A 22,651-nucleotide genomic window follows, 5' to 3' on the forward strand; every position below is an offset into this window, starting at 1 on the left:
AAATATTTTCTTAACTTGTTCAGCTGGAAATAATACCTTTTTCTCTTCCAACTGGAAAAAAAATCGTCAAACGATAAGTTCCGATCAGCCGCAAACCGAGTGCATCGCATCCCTCAACTCCGGCTTGTAGATGGAATTTTCCAGCCCCGCTAGGCAAAAACAGGTTTTTGCGAGCTCATCAACGCTCCAAAACGGTTTGGTTTTCCCTTGCTGGTGAACGTTTTTGAAAGGCGTTGCGAGGGTTTAAAATGACCATCAAAAAGCTGGCGTTGGTGGACAAAATTAAATGGCCAAAAAAGATCAAAGGCTAAAAAGATCATAGTTCATTTCGCTGTATATTTCATCTCATGTGGCCTCGCGGTCATATGTTACATCTTCGCTCCACTGTTTTACTTGCTGGTACACATTCTGCTATTGCATCATGTTGTGGGCAGCCGTGCCGACCCCTGGACTTGCCGTGGTAGTTGTGCTACCACTGGTCAATGTCCAGGGGACGACAGTGTGTCACGCACACTGTCGTACGCACACTAAGCGCGGGCCGCTTAGTGTGTGTTTTGCGCTCGGACAAGCAAGTGTTGCGAGCAGCCGGTCGAGCAGGGCTCCCGGCAGGGCACGGTACGGCTGGCGCGCGGCCAAGTATTTTAATGTGTATTGTGCTTGTGAGTTTATACTTATTATGTGTACTGTAATTTTGTATGTAATAAAGTACCTGAGAGCAAGCCAAAGACACAACACATCATCTGATCCGGTGATGGCTTTGAACGGCGAACCTATGCGTTGCACAGTAATATAATACCTTTCAGTTATTGCTAAAATAACACGTGCTACCATTTTCTGTTGATTTTCATGCAAAAATTATGAACAAAATTTAGCACTTTTAATTCACAACAGTTACACAATTTGTTTACTTTCTTTTATGCGTCCATGTGCGTGAAAGAGATGGAATGACACAACGAGAGTGAAAATACACACCTCGGTATGTGATGCTCGTAAATTGTTACCAACATAATGAAAGCCATATAGACAAAGGTAGACGAAGTATTTGGAAGTGAAATGGGAGAGAGCAGTACAAAATCTCACTTTGAAACGAGCACTATAGGCAAGCAAAAGAAGGGTAAAGCAAATGAGCGAGATGCAGCGATTTTTGAACGTCAAAACCCCTCGCCACGTTGTGCGGGGCGCTGCGCCTGCGCCTGCCCAAAACACAAATGACCTCGCAACGAAACGTCAGCTCGGTTGTCAAACGGTCAACCAGTTGTGAAGAAAATTTTGCCCGAGAGAAAGCAACCAACGTCCCCCAAAACGATTCTGTCCTGTGGCGGGGTGTGGAAAATTGCTTGTTTTTCCTCCCACCAGTCCACATTACTGCCCATTTGCCGTTGCTGCGGGCAGCGCATTTTAGCAAGTTACTCCGTGGAAGAAGATGGCAATCAAAGCAACAATCGTCCAAGTGCACCGTTCCATCGCCTTGGCCAGTGTTTAATTGATCTATTGCGAGGGCATACACATACATACACACGTACGTGAATACACAAATCGAGTTTTCCGTTTTCCACGGGTGTGTGCATAATTACCAGCCTCTATCTCGCTCGCTTCCCTTCCAATTCCCCCCACTCCCGGTGGAGGTATGTGCTAACGTGTGTGTGTGTGAGAGTAGTGCGCGGTGTAAATGCATAGTTGTGTGAAGCCGTGCGCAACGTTGTTGCAAACATAGGTTTTCTTCGCATCGCTTCGATTCGCCTCTTTTCACCACCCCATTTAACAACATTCCCGAGTAGTAGTGGGTGGGTGGGTGGTTGAGGGGCGCTTGGTGCATTACAGTACACGCAGCAAAGCATCTTTCTATGGAACATGATGAACTCCATCAGCGGATCGGGTGCAGTGGGGGCGGCGGCGGCGACAGGGTCGACCGCAGCTCCAGCGGCAACGGCAGCACCACCCACGGCGACGACGACTACAACGACGGCGGCGGCGGCGGCACCAACAACCGCTACGTCAGCGTCGGTCACCCCTCCGTCCGGCGGCGGACAGGGGGAGCTCTACTTCCGGCCGCTGCCCTACTTAAGCTTCAAGTGGATCAAGGCGGACGTGGGCAGCGCGCTCCGTAATGCGGACGATCTGGCCAACCTGTGGAACCACCTCATCCAGGACGAGGAGGTGACGACGGAGCGGGTGCAGACGGCCGTGAACGGGCTGGGCGAGCTGGTCTACCTGCGCCCGGACGGTCGCTACTACTGCGGCAACGTGGCCATACTGTGCGACTGCTGCAAGGGCGTGTGCTCGGCCGTGTCCAAGTGCATCTGTCCGACCTGCGAAGAGCTGGGCGTGCAGGAGGGTGCCGGTGGCGGCGGTGATCCGTCGTCCGGCGCAGCCGCCGGCAGCAACGGAGCGAACGGCCGTAAAGCGCAGACACAGAACCACACACAGTCGTCGCCGGCCGATCAACCCGCCAACGCTGCTGCCGCCGCCGGTGACAGTTCCGCCAGCTCCGTCCTGCTCGACTCGTGGCTGTGGAGCCCAGTGCCTGGTGAGTGTTGCAGTGCCTTTGTGTTGGTGCGGAAAGGTCACTGCCACACACTGCACATGCAACTGCGCAACCAATCCATTCCCCCAACTCGTTTACATGGTTCTTTGTTTCCCTTTTTTGCAGGCACGGAGGATAAGAAGGAATGCATCAAGAAGCTGATCGGCGAACAAAGGGAAATATGCTTGCAGGCGGCCGGCAACTGCCTGTCCGCGAACCGCACCCGCCAGCTGCTGTTCGTGTACCGGCGCTACTTTATAGCACTGCAGGAGATGGGCATGCATCGCGAGACGGAGGAAAAGCAGCACGCGACCGAGCTGGCGACGAGCGAGTGCGATGCGGCAAAGCTGAGCGTACGTGTGCCATAGCCTGCTGCCATTTTAAAGGAAAGCTTTAATAACGTTGCTCTCTCTCTCTCTCACCACAGAAAAACTCCAGCTTGGATCGTACTGCCGGCACGGCCAAAGACTCCGACAAGGCAACGTTCGGGCTGGCACGTGTCGGTACGCGGGCGGCGCTCAATTTCTCCTTTGCCTTTCTGCGCCGCGCCTGGCGCTCAGGCGAAGACGTCGAGCTGTGCAGCGAGCTGCTGTCGGAGGCGCTGGAAGCGCTGCAATCCCTCCCGGAAGCGTCCCTCTTCGACACGTCCCAAATGTCGACGCTCTGGATCGAGGTGGTGGAAAAGTCGATCAAGTTCCTGCGCCAGGTCGTGCTGGGCGATGTGATGGGCGGCCGGTGCCTCGTGCCGAAAGCGGACCGGCACATTGCACTCAATCTGCTGCTCGAGCTGGGCGCCCAGAAGGGCACGCTCGGTGGTTCGCTCGAGGGCGTCTCGCTGCTCCTCACCCTCCACGAAAAGGACCACCAGTCGGACGACAATCGCAGTCCGCCGCAGAACTCGGGCGCCCCGCTAGTGCCGCTCCTGCACCGATACGAGCAGATCGAAAGCTTCGGCTCGTTTGCCACCTCCGACTCGTTCCACTTCGGGCCGACCGAATCGTTCCTGCGCTTTCTCGCCCTGCCCGACAACGAGACGACCTGCGTCGATCTCAAGCTGGCCGCCGTCATCATCATCAGCCATCTGGACCGGCTGGCCAAACCGCACCTGCCCGCCGGCAACTGCTCGACCAAGGGTGCGAGCAAGTACGCCAATGCGCCGAAAATATTCACCCTCGGCTGGAGTGCCTGTGCGCCGGAGCTGTACGGTTTTACCGCGACCGAAGCGATACGGACGGGGTGTGCGGATTTCGACGCGATGGTAACGTCGGTGACGGCCCCGGGGAGTATCGATGGGGCGATGCCCCGCTACTCGACCGCCACCATTGATCTGCTGCTCGATCAGGTGCGCCAGATTGTGTGTGCGGAAAACTGTGTGTACATTCTGACGGACAGTGGCACGGTGCTGTATCTGTCGCATGCAATCTCCATGACGGAGGACAACTATCCGGCGCAGGTGAAGGGGCTGGAGTGTACGATCGTTCAGCTGGCGGCGCATTGCGAAGGACGGCACGTGCTCGCGCTGGCAAGCAGCGGGGATGTGTACTCGTGGGGCAGCGGCGACGGTGGTCGGCTCGGACATGGTGACACGAGCGCGAAAGAGCTACCGACGCGCATAACGGCACTGGCCGACCGGCAGGTGACGGGCGTGTTCTGTGGCTCCTCGTACAGTGCGGCGATTACGGCCAGCGGTGAGCTGTACACGTGGGGCCGTGGTACGTACGGTCGGCTTGGGCACGGCAACTCGGAGGACAAGTACGTGCCGACGCTCGTGACGGCGCTAAAGGCGCACCGGGTCGTGCACGTGGCGCTCGGGTGTGGCGATGCGCACTCGCTGTGCGTGACGGAGGCAGGACTCGCGTTTGCCTGGGGCGACGGTGATTTCGGCAAGCTGGGCAACGAATCGTGCGTCGGCACGTCCGTTCCGGTGCAGGTCGATCTGCCGCAGGCGTCGTGCGTCGTGAAGGTGTTCAGTGGCTCGCAGTTCAGTGTGGCGCTGACGCGCGAAGGAACCGTGTACACGTGGGGCAAGGGACACGGTGGTCGGCTCGGGCACGGCAACTCGGAGCATTCACCCGTCCCGAAGATGGTGCAAGCACTGGAAGGCAAGAAGATCGTCGACCTCGCGGTGGGACTGGCGCACTGCCTTGCTCTCACCGCGTCCGGCGAGCTGTACGGCTGGGGACGAAACGATTTCCAGCAAATCTGCCCGGAGTGTGTGACACGGGATCCCATCATTACGGCGCCGATTTTAACGACACCACCGACGCTTCGTGTCGCCGGGATGGCGGCTGGAGTAGCGCAGAGCCTGTTCTGGTGTCACTCTTCGTCGCACGGCATTCCGGCGAAAATTCCGTTCGTGGTGGACCTGAGCGAGCACACGTTCCGGCTGCTCGATCAGCTGTTGTGCATGGTAAGCGTGACTTCCTCGACCGATGCGTCCCGTCACCCGCCCAGCCAGGAGGCGGAGTGTATTGCGGTGGCTACGCTGAACCTGCTGCGCCTGCAGCTGCACGCCATGATCGTGAACAACGTCCATCCGCGCCAGGTGGGCTTGGTGGAGGGATCGCGCCTGCTCGCGAGTCTGAAAACGCGCATCCTCAGCCTGGCCGGAGGGCCTGTCGTGCTGAAAACGATGCAGGAAGCCGCCCAGTGGACGCTACAGGTTGGCTGGAGTATCATACTGCCGACTGCATCGGAACGAGCCCAAACTTTAACGTCCCTGCTGCCGGCCGGACACGACGGCGGTGCGACCATCGGCTCAGCTGCTCAAACCAGTGCTGGACATCGGTTCATGACCGATCTGCTCGTTGGTTCACTGATGGCCGAGGGAGGTCTGCAGACGGCCCTCAATCAAGCGATCAATCACCACCAGCATCAGAACCCCTTCCAGGCCCAGGAACCACACGGAGCTGGGAGTGGAACGCATCTCTCCCTGCTGCATCTGCTGAAGCAGCTGCTACGGAACAACTCCAGCCTAACGCAGGCTCGGCTCGGGCAGCTCATGCTCGGACCGTACCTCAAACCGGACGATGGCTTCTCTGCACCCGAACCGACCTCCCCGAGCCTGGATCTGCTGCACAAATTCCAGCGGCTGCTCCTTTCGCACCTGTACGCGTCCAAAGCGGACGACCTGAGCGGTGCGGAAGCGCTGCTCTACACCTACATCCAGCAGCTGGTCGGTCCGTGCGTGAACACGCTCGCCAAGGCGTACGAAACGATCCTCCAGGGCAAGGACGGCGTGACCGAGATCCTGCGCAACGACATCTCCGACGCGCTGCTGTACGAGCTGCTGATCGGGCTGGTGGTCATCCAGCAGGACAAACCATTCCTGCTGGCCAACTTCGACTGGAACCGGCACCTGATACCGCTGCTGAACGCGCTGGACGGGTTCAATCGGCTCACGCAGGAGGGCGAACTGCAGGACACGGACGATATGGGGTGGCCGGGAATTGTGAGCCGCGGCGCGTCGAAAGCGATGCCGGTGCAGGAGGAACCGGTGCTGATCCGGCGCAGCGACATCGACAATCACGTGCGCGACGGCGGCTGCTGGGTCATCATCAACGGCAACGTGTACGACGTGAAGGACTACACGCCGGACAATGCACTTACGCAGGAGCTGCTGCAGGCGCACGCCGGGAAGGACATTTCGCTTGAGATCGGCAATCCGCAGCACCGGACGGCGTTCGAGTTCATTACCTCCTACCTGCGGGTGGGCCGGTACGCGGTTAGTGAAATGTACGACAGCACCGCGAACCCGCGGCCGCTCGTGACGCTCACGCACTTCCATTCGGAATGCCTGCTGGCGTATCTGCTCGGACAGCGGGCCAGTATACTGCAGGTCGGGTCGCCCCTGCAGCCGGCCGAGCTGCAGTGTCGCAATCTGCTGAACTCGCACGTGCTAAGCGGCGGGCTACAGGTGCTGCAACCATCGAACCCGTTCGACGAGGAAAAGGGCGAAGCGCGCAGCAGTGGCTCAACGGCCGGCAGCACGCCGACGGACGCGTCCGCCCAGCTGCCGATCGTCGGTGGCGACGGTGTGCCAATGATGGGCAGCTGGCCGATGGTGCTGATTACGCAGCGGGTGGACACACTGCTGGCAAACCTGGGCGAGGGCAAGATCACCGATCCGCTGGTCGCGTCGTGGATTGGCCTTTGCGAGCGGTACTGCAAGGAGCATCATCTCATCTGGCACCAGGAGTTCCCACCGGAGCATCCGGTGATCGAGCTGGAACGGTTGCTAATGGCGGTGCTGATACGGCACCAGGCGCTGGGGCCGCTCGCGCTCGCCGTCATCGATCGGGAGCTGAGTGGGTCGGGCGCGAAACCACCGCCCCCGATCGTTACCATCATACGCACGGTGCACCAGACGAAGTGGGCAATCGTGAAGATGCGCCAGCAGCTGAACCGCAGCTACAAGGAGGTTTGCGCACCGATGATCGACAAGTGCCGCTTTCTGCTGTACGAAATCCGGCCTTCGGTGAGCCTCGAGCAGCACGGGCTGGAGCGGCTACACATACCGCATCGGCCGCCACGCTTTAAAGCGCTCGTGCGGCGCATCATTGCGGAGATGCGGGCGGCCAAGCGGCAGCTGAAGCTGGCCTGCGCCAAGCCGGAGGACATTGTGAACGCCACCATCCAGAGCCAGCTCAGCAGTGGCAAGATCCAGTCGTACGAGAATCTGAGCGGCTGTGGCATCAACAAACAGCAGCAGCAACATCTCGTGTCCGTCGCCGGTGTGGCACTTTCCACCGAAAATCTAGTCAACGAAAGTCTCATCAAGGTGGCCAGCCTGGAGAGTCTCAGCACGTCCGGCCACGTGCATCGGCGCGCGTCCGTTGATCGATCCGCCTCGCCGGTCATCCTGCACCGTAGCAACAGCCCGGCCCTGTCCAAGTTAGCCTCGTCCAATGAAAATCTGCTCGATGCGGACGGGCCGCAGCCAGGGGACGGTACCAACACCAACACGGTCGGCGGTGGCGGCGGTGTCGCGGTGGACGTGACGGGCACACTGGAACCCGGCGACAATGCAACGGTGGAAGGGAACGAGAAGAAAATCACCTTCACCAACGATGAGCAGATTAAAACGCCCACAAACGAAATGATCGAATTTCACGGCACGGCGGGAGGGAAGACGGCCAAAACGGCGTTCCCGCAGGATGGGGACGATTTCCTGAACAACGTGATCGCAAACCTGAGCGACAAGTGTCTGCTCGAGTCGTACCCGGTGGAGTTTAAAACCGGCATCAGCCAGCAGGTGGTCGATTTCATCCTGCACGACCAGTGCGACGTGGAAACGCTGCGCCGCGCCATGTACTGCCAGATCCAGCGCTACCAGCTGCGCAAGCAGGGGCTGGAGATGTTCCACGAGCTGTTGCGCATCGCCGGGCTGTTCGATGCGGTGCAGTACAATCTGTTTAACGGATTTCTCGGTTTGCATTTAGGGCACGGTTGTGTGCGAAACCAGACGGTGGGTAGCAATGGGGAAAGTGTGCCTCATGTGCAGCAGCAACAGCGCGAGTCGGAGCACGTGCTGGACAATTTGAACATGATCACGGCGTACCAGAAGGCGGACATACTGATCGCACACGCCAAGATCGTCGAGTGGGCGGTGCTGGAGCTGCAGAAGTACGTGAATCAGGATAAAATTAATGGCCGCCATCGGACGCACGGTGAGAAGGATAATTCGAACCTGGGCACGTACGTGTTTCTGAAGAAGCTGCCCCGGGCTCGGTTTTTGCTGAGCATTTTTGGCATCCTGTCGCGCACGTACGAAGCGAACGAGCTGAGCCTGCTGATTAATGCGGGCATACTGGGAAGCATTATGGGGCTGCTGCGACAAACGGGCGCTGATATGCCGAGCAGCAAAAACACCTCCGACACGTCGGTCATTTACGAGGATGTTGTGACAAATGTAAGTACAATAGCACAGCTACCAAATAGAAGAAAAAGCATTTTCATTTATTTATACTCTCTCTCGTTTCATAGTTGAAATCTTCAAAGGAAGGGCTTTCCGGGCCGGAACTTTCCAAATTCATGAAGGTAGGAACAAGAATTGCACGGGGCGCAGACTGGAAGTGGGGCGAGCAGGACGGCCCCGGCGGTGAGGGGCGCATTATCAGTGAAATTGGAGAAGATGGGTAAGTGAATGAGAATTTGGCAAAAAGAACTTACAGGATTTCGAATCACATAAAGGAATAGTTCAATCACTTAGGGAAATGTTGCAAATCGGTAGGGGAATATTGCAAGCATGCTGTGGAAGTTTGCAATCGACTAGGGGAATTTTGCAAGCATACTGTGGTAACCCTGTATAACCCACGTTGCACGCAGGTCTTAAAATTGCATGCAAAATCACTCAAAATCTTGCCCCGATTGGAAAATAGAGCGCGATAAAATTAAAATGGTTTTCAATTTTAATGATTTAACATTATTAAACACGTTTTAAATAATCCGTGCTCCAATTAGTGATGGGTAATCCGGAGCGGAGTCATGGATCAACTCCGACTCCGGTGCGCATAATATGACTCCGGCTCCGGATCATAACTGAATTCGACTCCGGATCAGTCCGGATCAGTCCGGATCAGTCCGGATCAGTCCGGATCAGTCCGGATTACTCCGGATCACTCCGGATCACTCCGGAATTATCGTTTAGACAATTCTTGATGAGTTCATTGACTTGCAAGTCGTACATCGAATATACGAAAACTGATCCGGAGTAATCCGGAGTGATCCGGAGTGATCCGGAGTGATCCGGAGTGATCCGGAGTAATCCGGACTGATCCGGACTGATCCGGACTGATCCGGACTCGGAGTCGATGAGTCCGAGGGTTTTTGCGAACGCACCCCCCCCCCCCGCTAAACTGTCCGGAGCAACTCCGAGTCCGACTCCGAGGGGTGCCGGAGTTGGATCAATCCGACTCCGGAAAAAAATTGTATTTACCCATCACTAGCTCCAATCCGGACGATTATTGAAATCTTTTTGCATGCAATGTTAAGACTTGCGTGCAACCTGAGTTGTAAGTTCTTTTTATCGAGCATTTTGCTATAAATTTCGATTGTAAAACCAAACTAACTTTACCTCCATTTCTTCCAGCTGGGTGCGCGTAGAGTGGGACAATGGATCCACCAACTCGTACCGGATGGGCAAGGAGGGCAAGTACGATCTCCGGCTGGCGGACAGTGCGCTGAAGGCGCTCTCCCCCGACAAGGACAGCGAGCGGGAAGACTTCATCGATCACGCACTGAGCCACGAATCGCACCCGACCAAGCTGCTGCGCAACGTGTGCATCAAAACGCTCCAGATGCTGTTCGCGTCGGTCGGGCTGCACGCGGAAAGGATGGAGCAGAACGCGCTCCGCACGGTCGCCTCGCTGTTCCGCATGATGCTGCAGCCGAGCGATTTCAATCGCACCGGTACTGCCAACGGACCGCCGGCACCGGGCACCAGCTGTTACAGTTTCGGGCTCGAGCAGTGGACCGTGCTTGGGTTTTTGCGTGCAATTTCGTTTACGCCGGCGCTGTCGCGCCAGCTGACCACGCCGCTGTGGATAGAGCTTGCGTTTAAGATACTGAACGCGCCGATCGCGAGCAAGAAGGACGTGTACAAGAAGCTGCACTGTCTGCGGCTGCTGCAGTCGACGCTGGTGAACTGGACGCAGGCGGAAAAGCATCGCGTCGACAGCATCATCAGCCAGCTGTTCGATGTGCTGGGACGGATTTCGCTTACCTGTCCGAACGATTCGTCCCTGCTGGCCAGTGCGGTCGATGCGAAGTCGCGCGTCCTGTACAGCTCCTCGCACAGTGGCACGGTCGCGGAGGAGCTGGTCGTTTTGATCCGCCGGCTGCACACGCTCCCACTGTGGAACGAAAGCATCAACTCGTTCATACAGCAGAAACTGTGCCTGACGGCGGACATATTCCTCGAGAACGATCTGGACGGCATCGGGGAGGGTGAGAAGCGTGCGATCATGGGTACGCTCGGCACGATCGGAGGCTGCGACTCGCGGCCACGCATCGGGCTGAACATTACGCTCGACGGCGTGCGGGGCACGATCTCGCGCATGACCAAGAAGGGCAAGGTGGTGATGAACGTGCACGGTGCGGCGGAGACGAAAAAGATTCCCATCTTCAAGGTGGCCGAGTGTGCGGACGTGGGAGCGTTCAGTCTGTCCAAGGTGACCATCAGCGAGATGCTGCTCAACTCGTGGTCGGTGATGTTTTACGGCATTGGGCAGCTTGTTCCGCTGGGCGGAGGCGGTGGTGGTGGTGATGGGTGTGCCAATGCAGCGCTGCTCCAAAGTCAGCAGATCAACTTTGCCACGCTGAAAGCGACGAAGGTGCTGTTCCGCAACCAGAGCCTACTGCGACGCATTCTGCGCCAACGATCGCCGGGACTGACGAAGAGTGCCTCGCGGGACAGTGTTTCGTCCGATCGCGACGGGGACAGTCCGGAGCCGGATGAGGGGAAAACACGCTCGGAATCGAACACATCCGACGAGTCGCAAGCGTTCTACACGGCAGAGCTGTTGATCCAAACCATCCTGCTGCGCGCTACGCAACCAAGCCCACTAAAAGCGTGCTACACGTACCAGGAGATGGAGCTTGCGGCGCTAAACATCTCGCAAATGCTGGCCAGTCATATTCACTACTCGTCGGGCGATGGTGCCGGGGGCCAGATGGCGTCCAGTGGATGTAACAAACGCCCGATGGCACTCGGCCAGCCCACCATGATACACGGCGTGCCGGTGTACAATAACGAGTCGGCCTCACTTGGCGGCGATGGTCAAGCGGTGCAAGCGATGGGATCGCTCGAAAGCAATGCTACAAGCACACGCAGTGGTCGGACGCGCACATCGAACGCGTTCATAGCGCCGACGCCCCTGGTGGCGCAAATCATGGAGATGGGCTTTACCCGCAAATCGGTTGAGCTGGCGTACAAGAGCTTGATGCAGCAGAACGAAAACGCTAACCCGACGGCGGAACAGATCATACAGTGGATACTGGAGCATCCGGAGCTGACCGCCAGCCTGGGACTCGGCAGCGGCGGCAAGCAGGGCGACGGTGAGCAGCACGATCACGATCTGCGCGGCCACAGCGACACGGAAAGCGTCAGCTCGGACACGATGGACGGTGCCTCGTCGCAGCACGACTATCAGCAGCAGCACCCGCATCACGGCGGTGGCCCGGGGACGCTGTACAAAGCGCGCGAAGACTTCAAATCGGCCGACCAGTACGCGATGTACGTGCGGGGCATCATCTGCCCGGGCATGCTGGTGCGCTGCTGCCAGGAGTTCGAGGAGATACGCAAGGGCGACATCGGCACGGTGGAGAAGGTGGAGCCGGAAGGGCTGCACGATCTGAACGTGCGCGTCGACTGGCAGATGCACGATCGACCGTACTGGATGTGCTTCGTGCATCTGGAGATGCTCGAACCGCCGACGATATCGTCCGATCCGGCCGGCTGTGGTGGCATCATGGTTGGGTCGCAGGTTCGTCTACTGCGTGCGCACGTTTCGCGCCACCGGTTCCCGTCGCTGTCAGCACCGCGCGGCACCACGGGCGTGGTAAGCTCGCTGACCGGCAGCGAAGCGATAGTGGAATTCCCCCAGCAAACGCTGTGGAAGGGTAGCATCAGCGAGCTGGAGCTGATATCGAACCCCACGACGTACGGGACGGCGGGAGCCGGTGCGCTCTCCGCCAACGGTGCCGCCGGTGGCGGAGTGTTTGACATCATCGACGATTGGTCGCGCTGCATCCGCTCGCTGTCGGTTTCATCCAACGAGGCGTCCGCCAAGTATCTGCTGGACCGCAGCACCAACAACTACTGGCAGAGCGCTAGCACCGCGGTGCAGGGCAAGCACTGGATACGGCTCGAGATGCACGACCAGGTGCTGGTACAGTCGCTGTCGATCATCGTCGATCCGGACGATTTCTCGCACATGCCGTCGCTGGTGGTGATGCGCGTCGGCGACGACAGCTTCTCCATGACCGATCTGCGCTGGGTGTCGATCAATCCGACCACCGTCACGATGCCGCTGCTCACCGACTGCAAGCAGTACTACCGCTGGATCGAGATACGCATCAAGCAGTGCCGCAACAATGGCATCCAGTGCCGGGTGCACGGGCTGTCGATTGTCGGCAAGCGGCGCCAGACGGACGTCGACATGATGCTGCAGAGTGCGGGCTTCCTGGCGTCGGAGAATGAAACGATCGCCGAGCCGAGCTACTCGACCTCGTCGAACTACGCGGACGAGCCGGCCTCGCTGAACGACGAGGTGTCGTCGAAGGTGCTGGTGTGGGGGCTGAACGATAAGGAGCAGCTCGGTGGACTGAAGGGCTCGAAGGTGAAGCTACCGACGTACTCGTCCGTGCTGAGCCAGCTGAAGCCGATCCACATTGCGGGCGGATCAAAGTCGCTGTTCATCGTGTCGCAGGACGGGAAGCTGTACGCGTGCGGCGAGGGCACGAATGGGCGGCTGGGCTTGGGGCACAACAACAATGTTCCGACGCCCAAGCAAGTGCCGATACTGAGCCAGTACGTGGTGAAGAAGGTGGCCGTCCACTCGGGAGGCAAACACGCGATGGCACTTACGCTGGACGGGAAGGTGTTTTCGTGGGGCGAGGGCGAGGACGGCAAGCTCGGGCACGGCAATCGGTTGACGCTGGAAAAGCCGAAGCTGATTGAAACGCTGCGCACGAAGCGCATTCGGGATATTGCGTGCGGATCGAGTCACAGTGCCGCCATCACCAGCTCGGGCGAGCTGTACACGTGGGGCCTGGGCGAGTATGGACGGCTCGGGCACGGCGATAACTGTACGCAGCTGAAGCCGAAGCTAGTGACTGCACTGCAGGACCACCGCGTGGTGCAGGTGGCGTGCGGCAGCCGGGACGCGCAGACGCTCTGCCTGACGGAGGATGGTTTGGTGTTTTCCTGGGGCGATGGAGACTTTGGCAAGCTGGGAAGGGGCGGCTCCGAGGGCTGCTCCATTCCGCACCAGGTCGACCGGCTGAACGGGGTCGGCGTGATGCAGATCGAGTGCGGGGCACAGTTCAGTCTGGCGCTTACGAAAGCCGGCGAGGTGTGGACGTGGGGCAAAGGCGATTACTATCGGCTGGGCCATGGAACGGATCAGCACGTGCGCAAACCGACCCCAATTCAAGGGCTGCGTGGCAAGAAAGTCATCCACGTGGCCGTCGGTGCGCTGCACTGTCTCGCCGTAACGGACAGCGGGCAGGTGTACGCGTGGGGCGACAATGATCACGGCCAGCAGGGATCAGGCAACACGATCGTCAACAAGAAGCCGAGCCTCGTGCTCGGGCTGGATGGAATCTTCGTGAATCGGGTAGCGTGCGGCAGCTCACACTCGGTCGCCTGGAGCCTGCCCCAGAATCAGACGGAAAAGGACAAGAAGGAACCGGTTCCGTTTGCCGTGGCGAAGGATCCGCTCGGCAGCCACAGCTTGGGTATTTACGCATCCGATACGGAGGCAACGACCTCGTCTCCGCTGCCCGTACCGAGTGGTAGCAAGCAGCAGCGACCATCGCTTTCGGAGATTGTGCTCTCGCTTGAGACGGCCAGCGCAAGACAGGCGGCCCTGTCGCACATTATCAACGCGATGAGCATTCTGCATGCCCGGTCGTGCATTATAGCGGCCCTTACCTGCCATTCGCAGGTGAGCGCCACGGACAAGATGGCCACGTACGGGCATGGTGGTGGCGATACGATGGTGCGTGCCGTTTCGCCCATATCGGAAGGGGACGAAACGGGCGCGAAGGCGACGGTCGCGGAGAGTACACTGGCGCAGCAGAACGAAACGATCGCGCACGGTGGAGGGGAAGGTCCTGCAGATATCGCGGGGCTGAATGCCGTAACGGTAAGCAGGGAGGGACGAAGTGTCGGTGAGCTCTGATGGATTAATTTTACTTTTTTTAATTCTTTATAGACGAACGAATTTCTTGACGGCGATATACCGATCATCTCCGGGATGAATAACACGCTCGGGGCGTACCGCAGCTTGACCGGATCGCTCTCGCTGTCCGCATCGATATCTAGTTGCAATGCAACGCAGCGCCAGTCGAAGATGTCGGCCAGTGCTATGTCCGTTATGGCGGCCACAATGACGCATCACGATGAGGTACGTTAATTTGAAAGCTTTTCTTTGAAAGATATGGAATGATTTTAAATTTAAACTCTTTTGCAGATAATGAACGAAGCGAACGCTAGCAATCTGGACGACTTCACTGCGTTGCTTGGCGAACCGGAAGCAAAGCATTTGATCGAGCTGCTCAAGTTGAGCGTGTTTGGGCGAACCGGTGCCGCCAGCACGTCGGAAACGATCGCCAGCACTCTAATTGCGCTGGCCAAGTCGAACACAACCATCGCGAACATGCTGATCGAAACGTGCATCACGGAGCTGGAGGATCTGTGCACCTCGCGCCACTCGCTGGGCAAGCTGCCGAAGCCGGTGGTGCAGGAGACGAGCCATCCCTACATTGACGATATCATACTTGTTGGTAAGCTAGAGAGATACCGTTAGAAACTAAAATATTTCACGGGATCCAAGCCGGGACTCGAAATTTATAGATGCAGGGAGTCCATTATAATTTAATCTCATATTAACAAAGATTAACGAATCTCCAATAATCCTTGAAAATTCATCAAACTCGAATGTAGTGATGGGTAAAGGTGGCAAAAATCCGGATTAGACTCCGATCCGATTCAGATAAATTCGGAATCGACTCCGGAAGGTAGGTCCACTCTGCATTATCCGGAGTCGTCCGGGGTCGTTCGGAGTCGTGGTGAGAGCACAGCACTACTCTAATGTAGCAATTGTGTAAATCCTTTACATCATATTACAGTTAAAGAATATGTCAATTTTCAATGTGAATATGTGTATTCTTATTGGAAGAATTATTTTTCAGCTTTATTTATACCTCATTTAGTATGTTTATTGATTAATCCATCGGGATCTTGAAGATCCTACATCCTGATCTTCAAAAGATCCTTCCTCCATAATACTAAATACTCCATACTCCATAATACTAAACTGCCCTTCTAATCCACACAACAGGACACGTGAAAATTCCCGGTGCCGAATCGCTGCGCATCGAGTTTGACAGCCAGTGCTCGACGGAGCGCCGTAACGATCCGCTAATAATTATCGATGGATCGGGTAACGTGATAGCGACACGGTCCGGCCGCGAGTACGCACAGTGGGCACAGGAAATTCGCATCCCGGGCGATCAAATGCGCTGGAAGTTTACCAGCGACAACTCCGTCAATGGTTGGGGCTGGCGGTTCTACGTGCACGGCATCATGCCGGAGTCTTACCTGCAAGAGCTTGGCTCAGATCGCACCGTACTGTCGCAACCCTCGATTGCGCTCGTCATGGCGCTGCTAGACTCGCTTCCCGTGCCCACCTCGAACGCGAGCATTCTCGTACGGCTCACGTCGGCCCTGTCGCAGTGCGCCCAGCTCAGCTCGCTGACGGTGGCGCAGCGTATCTGGTCGTTGAAGAAGATGCACCAGCTGCTGTGCAGCAACAGTGCCGCCCTGGCGAAGGACGGCTCCCGGCCAATGGATGCTGCCGTGACGGAGATACTGACACCGCTCGTTCCTATCATACTGCGCCAGTACGAGTACGAAGAGCCGCAGGTGCGCAGTGGCATCCATCTGATGCACTCGGAGTACTTCAAAACGCTTGTGGCGCTGGCGTGCGATATGCACATGGACACGCTGCTACTGCCCGCGGCAGATCCGCACCGTTGGGCCTGGTTCCGGCGCTACTGTGCGGCGGTCCGCGTCGCCCAGGCACTCACCCGTCGCACGCATCTGCCATCCACGTTCTGTCTGGAGGTACGCAAGAAGCTTGCGGAAATAGCGTCTCCAGCTACGCCCGCCCACACGTCGGTCAGCGCGGGTGCTATCAGCCAAGGAAGCGGTGCCGGGGATGGTTATTCTTCGCTGATCCAGCACACCTCGAGCCATTCGAGCTTGCTTAGCCAGAGCCACCCGCTAGCGTTCGAGCTGACCAGCACGATCAGCAGTAGCAGCACCACCACCAGTAGCAGCAGCACCGGCACAACCACCATCACAGCGGGAAGCAGCGAATCGTTGCCCGTGAACGCGACCGGCAGCGAGGTGACGAAGTATCTGCACGAAGATCACGCCTACTTCACACCGCAGTACGACTCGCAGCTGCTGCAGTGGTTCAACCGGCGGCCAGAGGATTGGGCCTTCTCGTGGGGCGGCGCCAGCACAATCTTCGGCTGGGGTCACAACCATCGCGGCCAGCTCGGTGGGCTGGACGGAAGTCGCATTAAAAATCCAACCCCATGCGAAGCGTTGAGCTTGCTGCGCCCGATACAGATTGCCGGTGGCGAACAGACACTGTACGCCGTCACGCCGGACGGGAAGCTGTACGCAACCGGGTACGGTGCGGGCGGTCGGTTGGGTGTCGGCGGAACGGATTCCGTCACAACGCCCACGCTCGTCGAATCGCTCCAGCATGTGATGATCAAGAAGGTGGCGGTCAATTCGGGCGGCAAGCACTGCCTGGCGCTGTCCTCCGACGGCGAGGTGTTCTCGTGGGGCGAAGGTGAAGATGGCAAGCTGGGGCACGGCAATCGGGACAGCTACGATCGGCCGAAGCTGATCGAATCGCTGTCCGGGATCGGCGTGGTGGACATTGCGTGCGGCAGTGCGCACTCCGCGTGCATCACCATACAGGGCCACGTGCTGACGTGGGGCAAGGGCCGGTACGGACGGCTGGGGCACGGTGATTCGGAGGACCAGCTGCAGCCGAAGCTGGTAGAAGCGCTGCTCGGGTACCGGGCGATCGACATCGCTTGCGGGTCGGGTGACGCCCAAACGCTCTGCATCACGGACGACGATAACGTGTGGAGCTGGGGTGACGGAGACTACGGCAAGCTGGGACGGGGCGGATCCGACGGCTGCAAGGTGCCGATGAAGATCGAAAGCCTGGCCGGGCTGGGCGTGACCAAGGTGGAGTGCGGCTCGCAGTTTTCGGTCGCGCTGACCCGCTCGGGCAGCGTGTACACCTGGGGCAAGGGCGACTACCATCGGCTGGGCCACGGCAACACGGACCACGTGCGGCGGCCGAAGAAGGTGGCCGCGTTGCAGGGCAAGAAGATCATCTCGATCGCTACCGGGTCGCTGCACTGCGTCGCCTGCAGCGACGCGGGCGAAGTGTTCACCTGGGGCGACAACGACGAGGGCCAGCTGGGCGATGGGACGGTCTCGGCCATACAACGGCCCCGACTGGTGCAGTCGCTGCAGGGCAAGCACATCGTGAAGGTGATTTGCGGTTCCGCACACACGCTGGCCCTGTCGACGTACCAGCTGAGTGAAGCAGTTCGACCGCCGCCATCACCCCCGCTGGAGTACGATCTCGTGCGCGACATTGCGCCGGAAGTGCTGCACGCTCGGCTGGTGCTGCTGCACCACTTCTCCGAGCTGCTGTGCCCGTGTCTGGCGATGCTGCCGATTGCGGGCCCACTCTCGCTCGCCTCGCTGAAGGACGTGCTGGTGTACTCGATCAAGGAGACCGGCTTCCGGAAGGTGATCCAGACGACGATGGTGCGCGACAAACCGCACGGGCCCGTCATCGAGCTGAACCGCATCCAGGTGAAGCGTTCGCGCATGCGCTCCGGCAACGGGCTGGCCGGCGTTGACGGCATGAAGAGCGTTTTCGGCCAGATGGTGCAGAAGCTGCCGCTGCTGACGCAAGAAGCCCTGTCCATGCCGCATCGCGTTTGGAAGGTGAAGTTTGTGGGCGAAAGTGTGGACGATTGTGGTGGCGGTTTCAGCGAATCGATTGCGGAGATGTGCGACGAGCTGCAGAACGGTAGCGTGCCGTTGCTCATACAAACGCCGAACGGGCGGGGTGAGGCAGGCGCCAACAGGGACTGCTTTTTGCTAGATCCAACGCTCACCTCCGTGCTGCACATGAACATGTTCCGGTTTTTGGGTGTGCTGATGGGGATAGCCGTGCGTACGGGATCGCCGTTGAGTTTGAAGTAAGTAAAGAAGCATTTTTTTATTTTTTTAACCCTCAATAATGACGTCACTTTTGCCGCTTACTCAACCGTTTTGCAGTCTTGCGGAACCCGTGTGGCGTCAACTGTGCGGAGAAACGTTACGTCCAGCCGATCTAACCGAGGTAGATCGGGACTACATTACCGGACTGCTGTACATTCGCGACGTGGAAAGCGACCCGAAAGTGTTTGCCTCGATCGAGCTGCCCTTCTCAACGCCGTCTGCCAAAGGACACGAAGTGCCGCTGTCTACTAAGTAAGTTTAGAGCTGTCATCATGGTCTATATAGCTTCTAATAAGCTAATCTCTCCTTACAATCGCTAGATACACAAAAATAACGCCCGAAAATCGCAACGAGTACGTGAAGCTTGCCCTCAACTATCGCATCCACGAGTTCGACGAGCAGGTCAAAGCCGTCCGGGACGGCATGTCCAAGGTAATCCCAGTGCCGCTACTGTCGCTCTTTTCCGCCGCCGAGCTGCAGGCGATGGTCTGCGGTTCGCCCGACATTCCACTCTGCCTGCTGAAAACGGTCGCCACGTACAAGGGCGTCGAGTCGACCTCCCCGCTCGTGCAGTGGTTCTGGGAGGTGATGGAAGAGTTCACCAACCAGGAGCGGTCGCTGTTTCTGCGCTTCGTCTGGGGCCGGACGCGCCTGCCCCGCACCATTGCCGATTTTCGTGGCCGCGACTTTGTGCTGCAGGTGCTGGACAAGTACAACCCGCCGGACCACTTCCTGCCCGAAAGCTATACCTGCTTTTTCCTGCTAAAAATGCCCCGTTACTCCTGCAAGGTACGACACCGGTGGGAAATAATGTGCGTTAGAGCGGATAATAAACGCTTTATTTTCTCTTTTTAGGCTGTTTTGCAGGAGAAGCTCAAGTACGCGATTTACTTCTGCAAAAGCATCGATACGGACGAGTACGCGCGGGTCGCGATGGGCGATCCGACCGAAGCGACCGGCAGCGAGGACAACAGCGACATCGAGTCGGTACTGTTTTAACTTCCGCTTCTGGCGAGAAGAAGGAGCCCCCCCCCAAGTGCGTGCTGAACACGTGTCGGCCGACACAACCGTGCCTCACACATTCTCCTAGGAGCTTACTCGACTGATTAAATTGGACTGAGACGCAATCCGTGCATCACACGCGTGTGTTCATTCAGGAAACAAACACAAAAACCCGAAGCAGCAGGAGGTAAATCATGATGATCTCCATTAGCAAACTGGCTGTTACTTCATCAGCTTCTCGTTGCATCCTCTCCCCTCTTCACATAGGAGGGAGAACAAGACAAAGAGAATGTAAACGAGTACGTACGTATGTTCGCGCCCCTGCTACAAAATAAGAGTGCTCTCGTTTGAACATGCGGTTCTAGCTTTTGTGGAAAATTGATTTCGATTCCCTCTTCTCTATCTCTCTCTCTTATACTAGCCAGAGCAACCGCAATCCCTTTATTCCCGCTAACATTCCAGTAGCTGCTATCCACAGTGTGTTGGGCAATCAGAGCAAAAAAGAGTAACATTTCATTGGTGTAGACCGATTAAACTAGCACTTAAATAGTAGTCACACACACACACACCCATACAGATATACAACAACGGTAGCACACTTTGTAGCGAAGGTGCGAATAGAGATTATATGTTTGTTATCGAAAGGATGCTCTATCAAGTCACGGCTATGTTTGTAAACGATGTGAGCGGGAAGACTCCCCCCACCACACCCCTAGTCCATGTGCAAGTTGGTGGCCGAGAAGGAATGGTTAAGATTTGTTGAAGCAATAGAGAATTTAATAGTCGGAAAGGAGGTAAAACACACGGTGCATGCGCATTGTTTAGCAGCAGCAGCAGCAGCCTGTAGACTCTCTTTTCGTATGTGTTGGTGCGTCTGTCACGCCTACTAAGATAATCAAAAATAACTGCAACTATTACTAACTGTGGAAGATTATTTCCAACGCAATTTAGTGCCCAGTGTGCCGAACTACTGACAAGCAAAGAGAGCAAACGTTTGGTGAGGCACTGTTAATGGTTCCGGTATGATTTCACAGCAGTTTTGGTAGCGAAGCCTGGGTTTGAATATAGCACAGATACCGTAATCGCAATTGAACAGTTGCTTTGTGTGCTTATCACGCGTCAACATTTTTGAATTCAATGATTCGATAATGAAAATTAGATCGTACAAAAGAAGATACAGGGTTTTCCAGGAGCTCTCATAGTTGTGGGACACTTCCTTGACTCTTTCTTATTGGAAATGATCTTCATATGATGGAAATTTGGCTCTACAGCACCTCTCATTTGAAATTCCTATTGGATTTGTCCAACAAGAGTGCTACGAGTTCAATTACCATTACATTAGGTTCATTTCACGTAAGCAGGAGTCAAAAAAGTGTCCCAAAGCTATGAGAACTCCAGGATAACCCTGTAAAGAAAAAGAAAACGCTTTCTTTTGCACTGAAATTAGCATACACAGATTGCAAAGAGCTAGCTTTACTTGCGATTAAGGCTCATCAGAAGTACTCAACTGCTATCAAACGTTTAGCGCGTACACGCCCCAAGCTCCATGGTAATTGTAGGTTTTGCACTTTGCAAGTAAAGATAGCCGATAGACCGATATGTAACCAAAAAAAAAAACGGAGGAACTAAATCCCGAAGAATTATAAAAGCATACAAGCTAAACAACATTACAGACGATGGCAATTATTCATTAGCGTTCACAAAAAAGGTAGTGTGTTAGCAGTAGCATATATTAGTAGCCATTCTGCGGTTGGGCTAAATAAATGCGGGGGGAAAGGATTAAACATCACCCGCCAAGTGTAGTTCGCTAGACACCCTAGCTGCGCTTAGGACATTAGGAACGGGCCACTGGTGGAAAACTAGTTAGCGGGCATGTGTGTATTAGCTGTTATAAACAGAAAGGCGACCTAAAAACGGCACTATCGTGCAATTTGCATCAGTATAAGTTAGGCCACTCTAACTGCTAAGAGTAATTTATTTTTATTTATTTATTTTCATTCGTTAGGCCCATTACACTGCATTGCTTCGCCGGTGCATTACTGCGTTCGATGGGCACTGGTTTCACTTTTCGGGGGATCTAGCTATAGCGGAGGGGTTGTTGTAGCACAACACACGTGTGAAATTCCATCCAAAAAAAAACAAACAAAAGAAAGGACGGATTAGTGTTAGACGAACGGATCCAAGAGGATGTTATTATTGACTGCACTCGCTTTACACACGCCTTGTATTTGTACGTTATTTCTACCAGAGACATATAATAATATGTAATGCTAGTGCAAAACTACCCGCGCCGTTCCCACAGCCCCCAGGGAGGTACCCCTGTTCTCCCAGGTCTCACTAATCCAACCATTTCCCGGGGCACAGCAGCACTACTGTGATTGATGTTTTACTTTACGTTTCATTTGCTTAATGTGTTGTGTGTGTGTTGTTTGTCTGTGTTTTAACAACACTCAAACTCTATCCCTCTAACTCTTTCTCTCTATGTGTTTTTACTTCCGATCCTATCCTGCCGATATAAAGAAAAGTAAAGGGTAGTAATTGGAGAGATGGAGGTAATGTGTACTACCCGATTATACCATATTGTGGAAAACTAAGAAATGAAATCTCAAAATAAACAATCACTTCTAGAGCATAGTTGTACCATTTGCGTACGCGTAAGAATAACATTCAATATCAAAGTATTGGAATTCTATGTGTGTAATGAAAGAATGTAGGTTTTTTAATACAAATCTTAAAATTCATGTAAAATAATTTTATTTCTGAAAAAGTTTGATAATTATATTAATGTTAACAACACTAGTTTCAAAGTATTAGCAGCATTGTTCAACGTTTGCAAGATGTGTTTCAACAGCTATGTCGTAATAGCTGTGCTGTTGAATTATGATATTAACATTGGAAACTGAACCCGGAAAACAGTGTAACGTTAACCCCATAATGCAGTTTTGTGATCATCGATAAAATGATACTTTTGGGATTATTATTTTCTACATTATTATTTAAATTTCAATGTTTTTGTTTAATTTCAAAAACGTAAAAATTAAATTCAAAATTAAATTAGTTTGTTTAAC

The 22,651-nt window shown here is 55.6% G+C and overlaps 1 protein-coding gene across 2 annotated transcripts; it reads left to right on the forward strand.

Moving 5' to 3' along the window:
- The first annotated feature begins 1,221 nt into the window (after positions 1 to 1,221).
- Positions 1,222 to 22,254, forward strand: LOC120904478 (probable E3 ubiquitin-protein ligase HERC2). 2 transcript variants are annotated; one of them, XR_005739769.1, is made up of 12 exons: positions 1,222 to 2,527; positions 2,651 to 2,877; positions 2,952 to 8,435; positions 8,510 to 8,661; positions 9,615 to 14,394; positions 14,464 to 14,655; positions 14,722 to 15,034; positions 15,592 to 18,559; positions 18,639 to 18,833; positions 18,902 to 19,370; positions 19,437 to 19,770; positions 20,005 to 22,254. XR_005739769.1 is itself a non-coding variant. In XM_040314484.1 (11 exons), exons 1-11 carry the CDS (start codon positions 1,852 to 1,854, stop codon positions 19,578 to 19,580), a joined length of 15,600 nt encoding a protein of 5,199 aa, XP_040170418.1. In that variant the 5' UTR covers positions 1,222 to 1,851; the 3' UTR covers positions 19,581 to 22,254. The 2 variants fall into 2 exon arrangements, 1 of the variants encoding a protein (XP_040170418.1); XM_040314484.1 differs by having other exon boundaries at positions 19,437 to 22,254.
- The last annotated feature ends 397 nt before the right edge of the window (positions 22,255 to 22,651 follow it).

The sequence above is a fragment of the Anopheles arabiensis genome, chromosome 3, assembly GCF_016920715.1.
Source record: "Anopheles arabiensis isolate DONGOLA chromosome 3, AaraD3, whole genome shotgun sequence".
NCBI lineage: Eukaryota > Metazoa > Arthropoda > Insecta > Diptera > Culicidae > Anopheles > Anopheles arabiensis.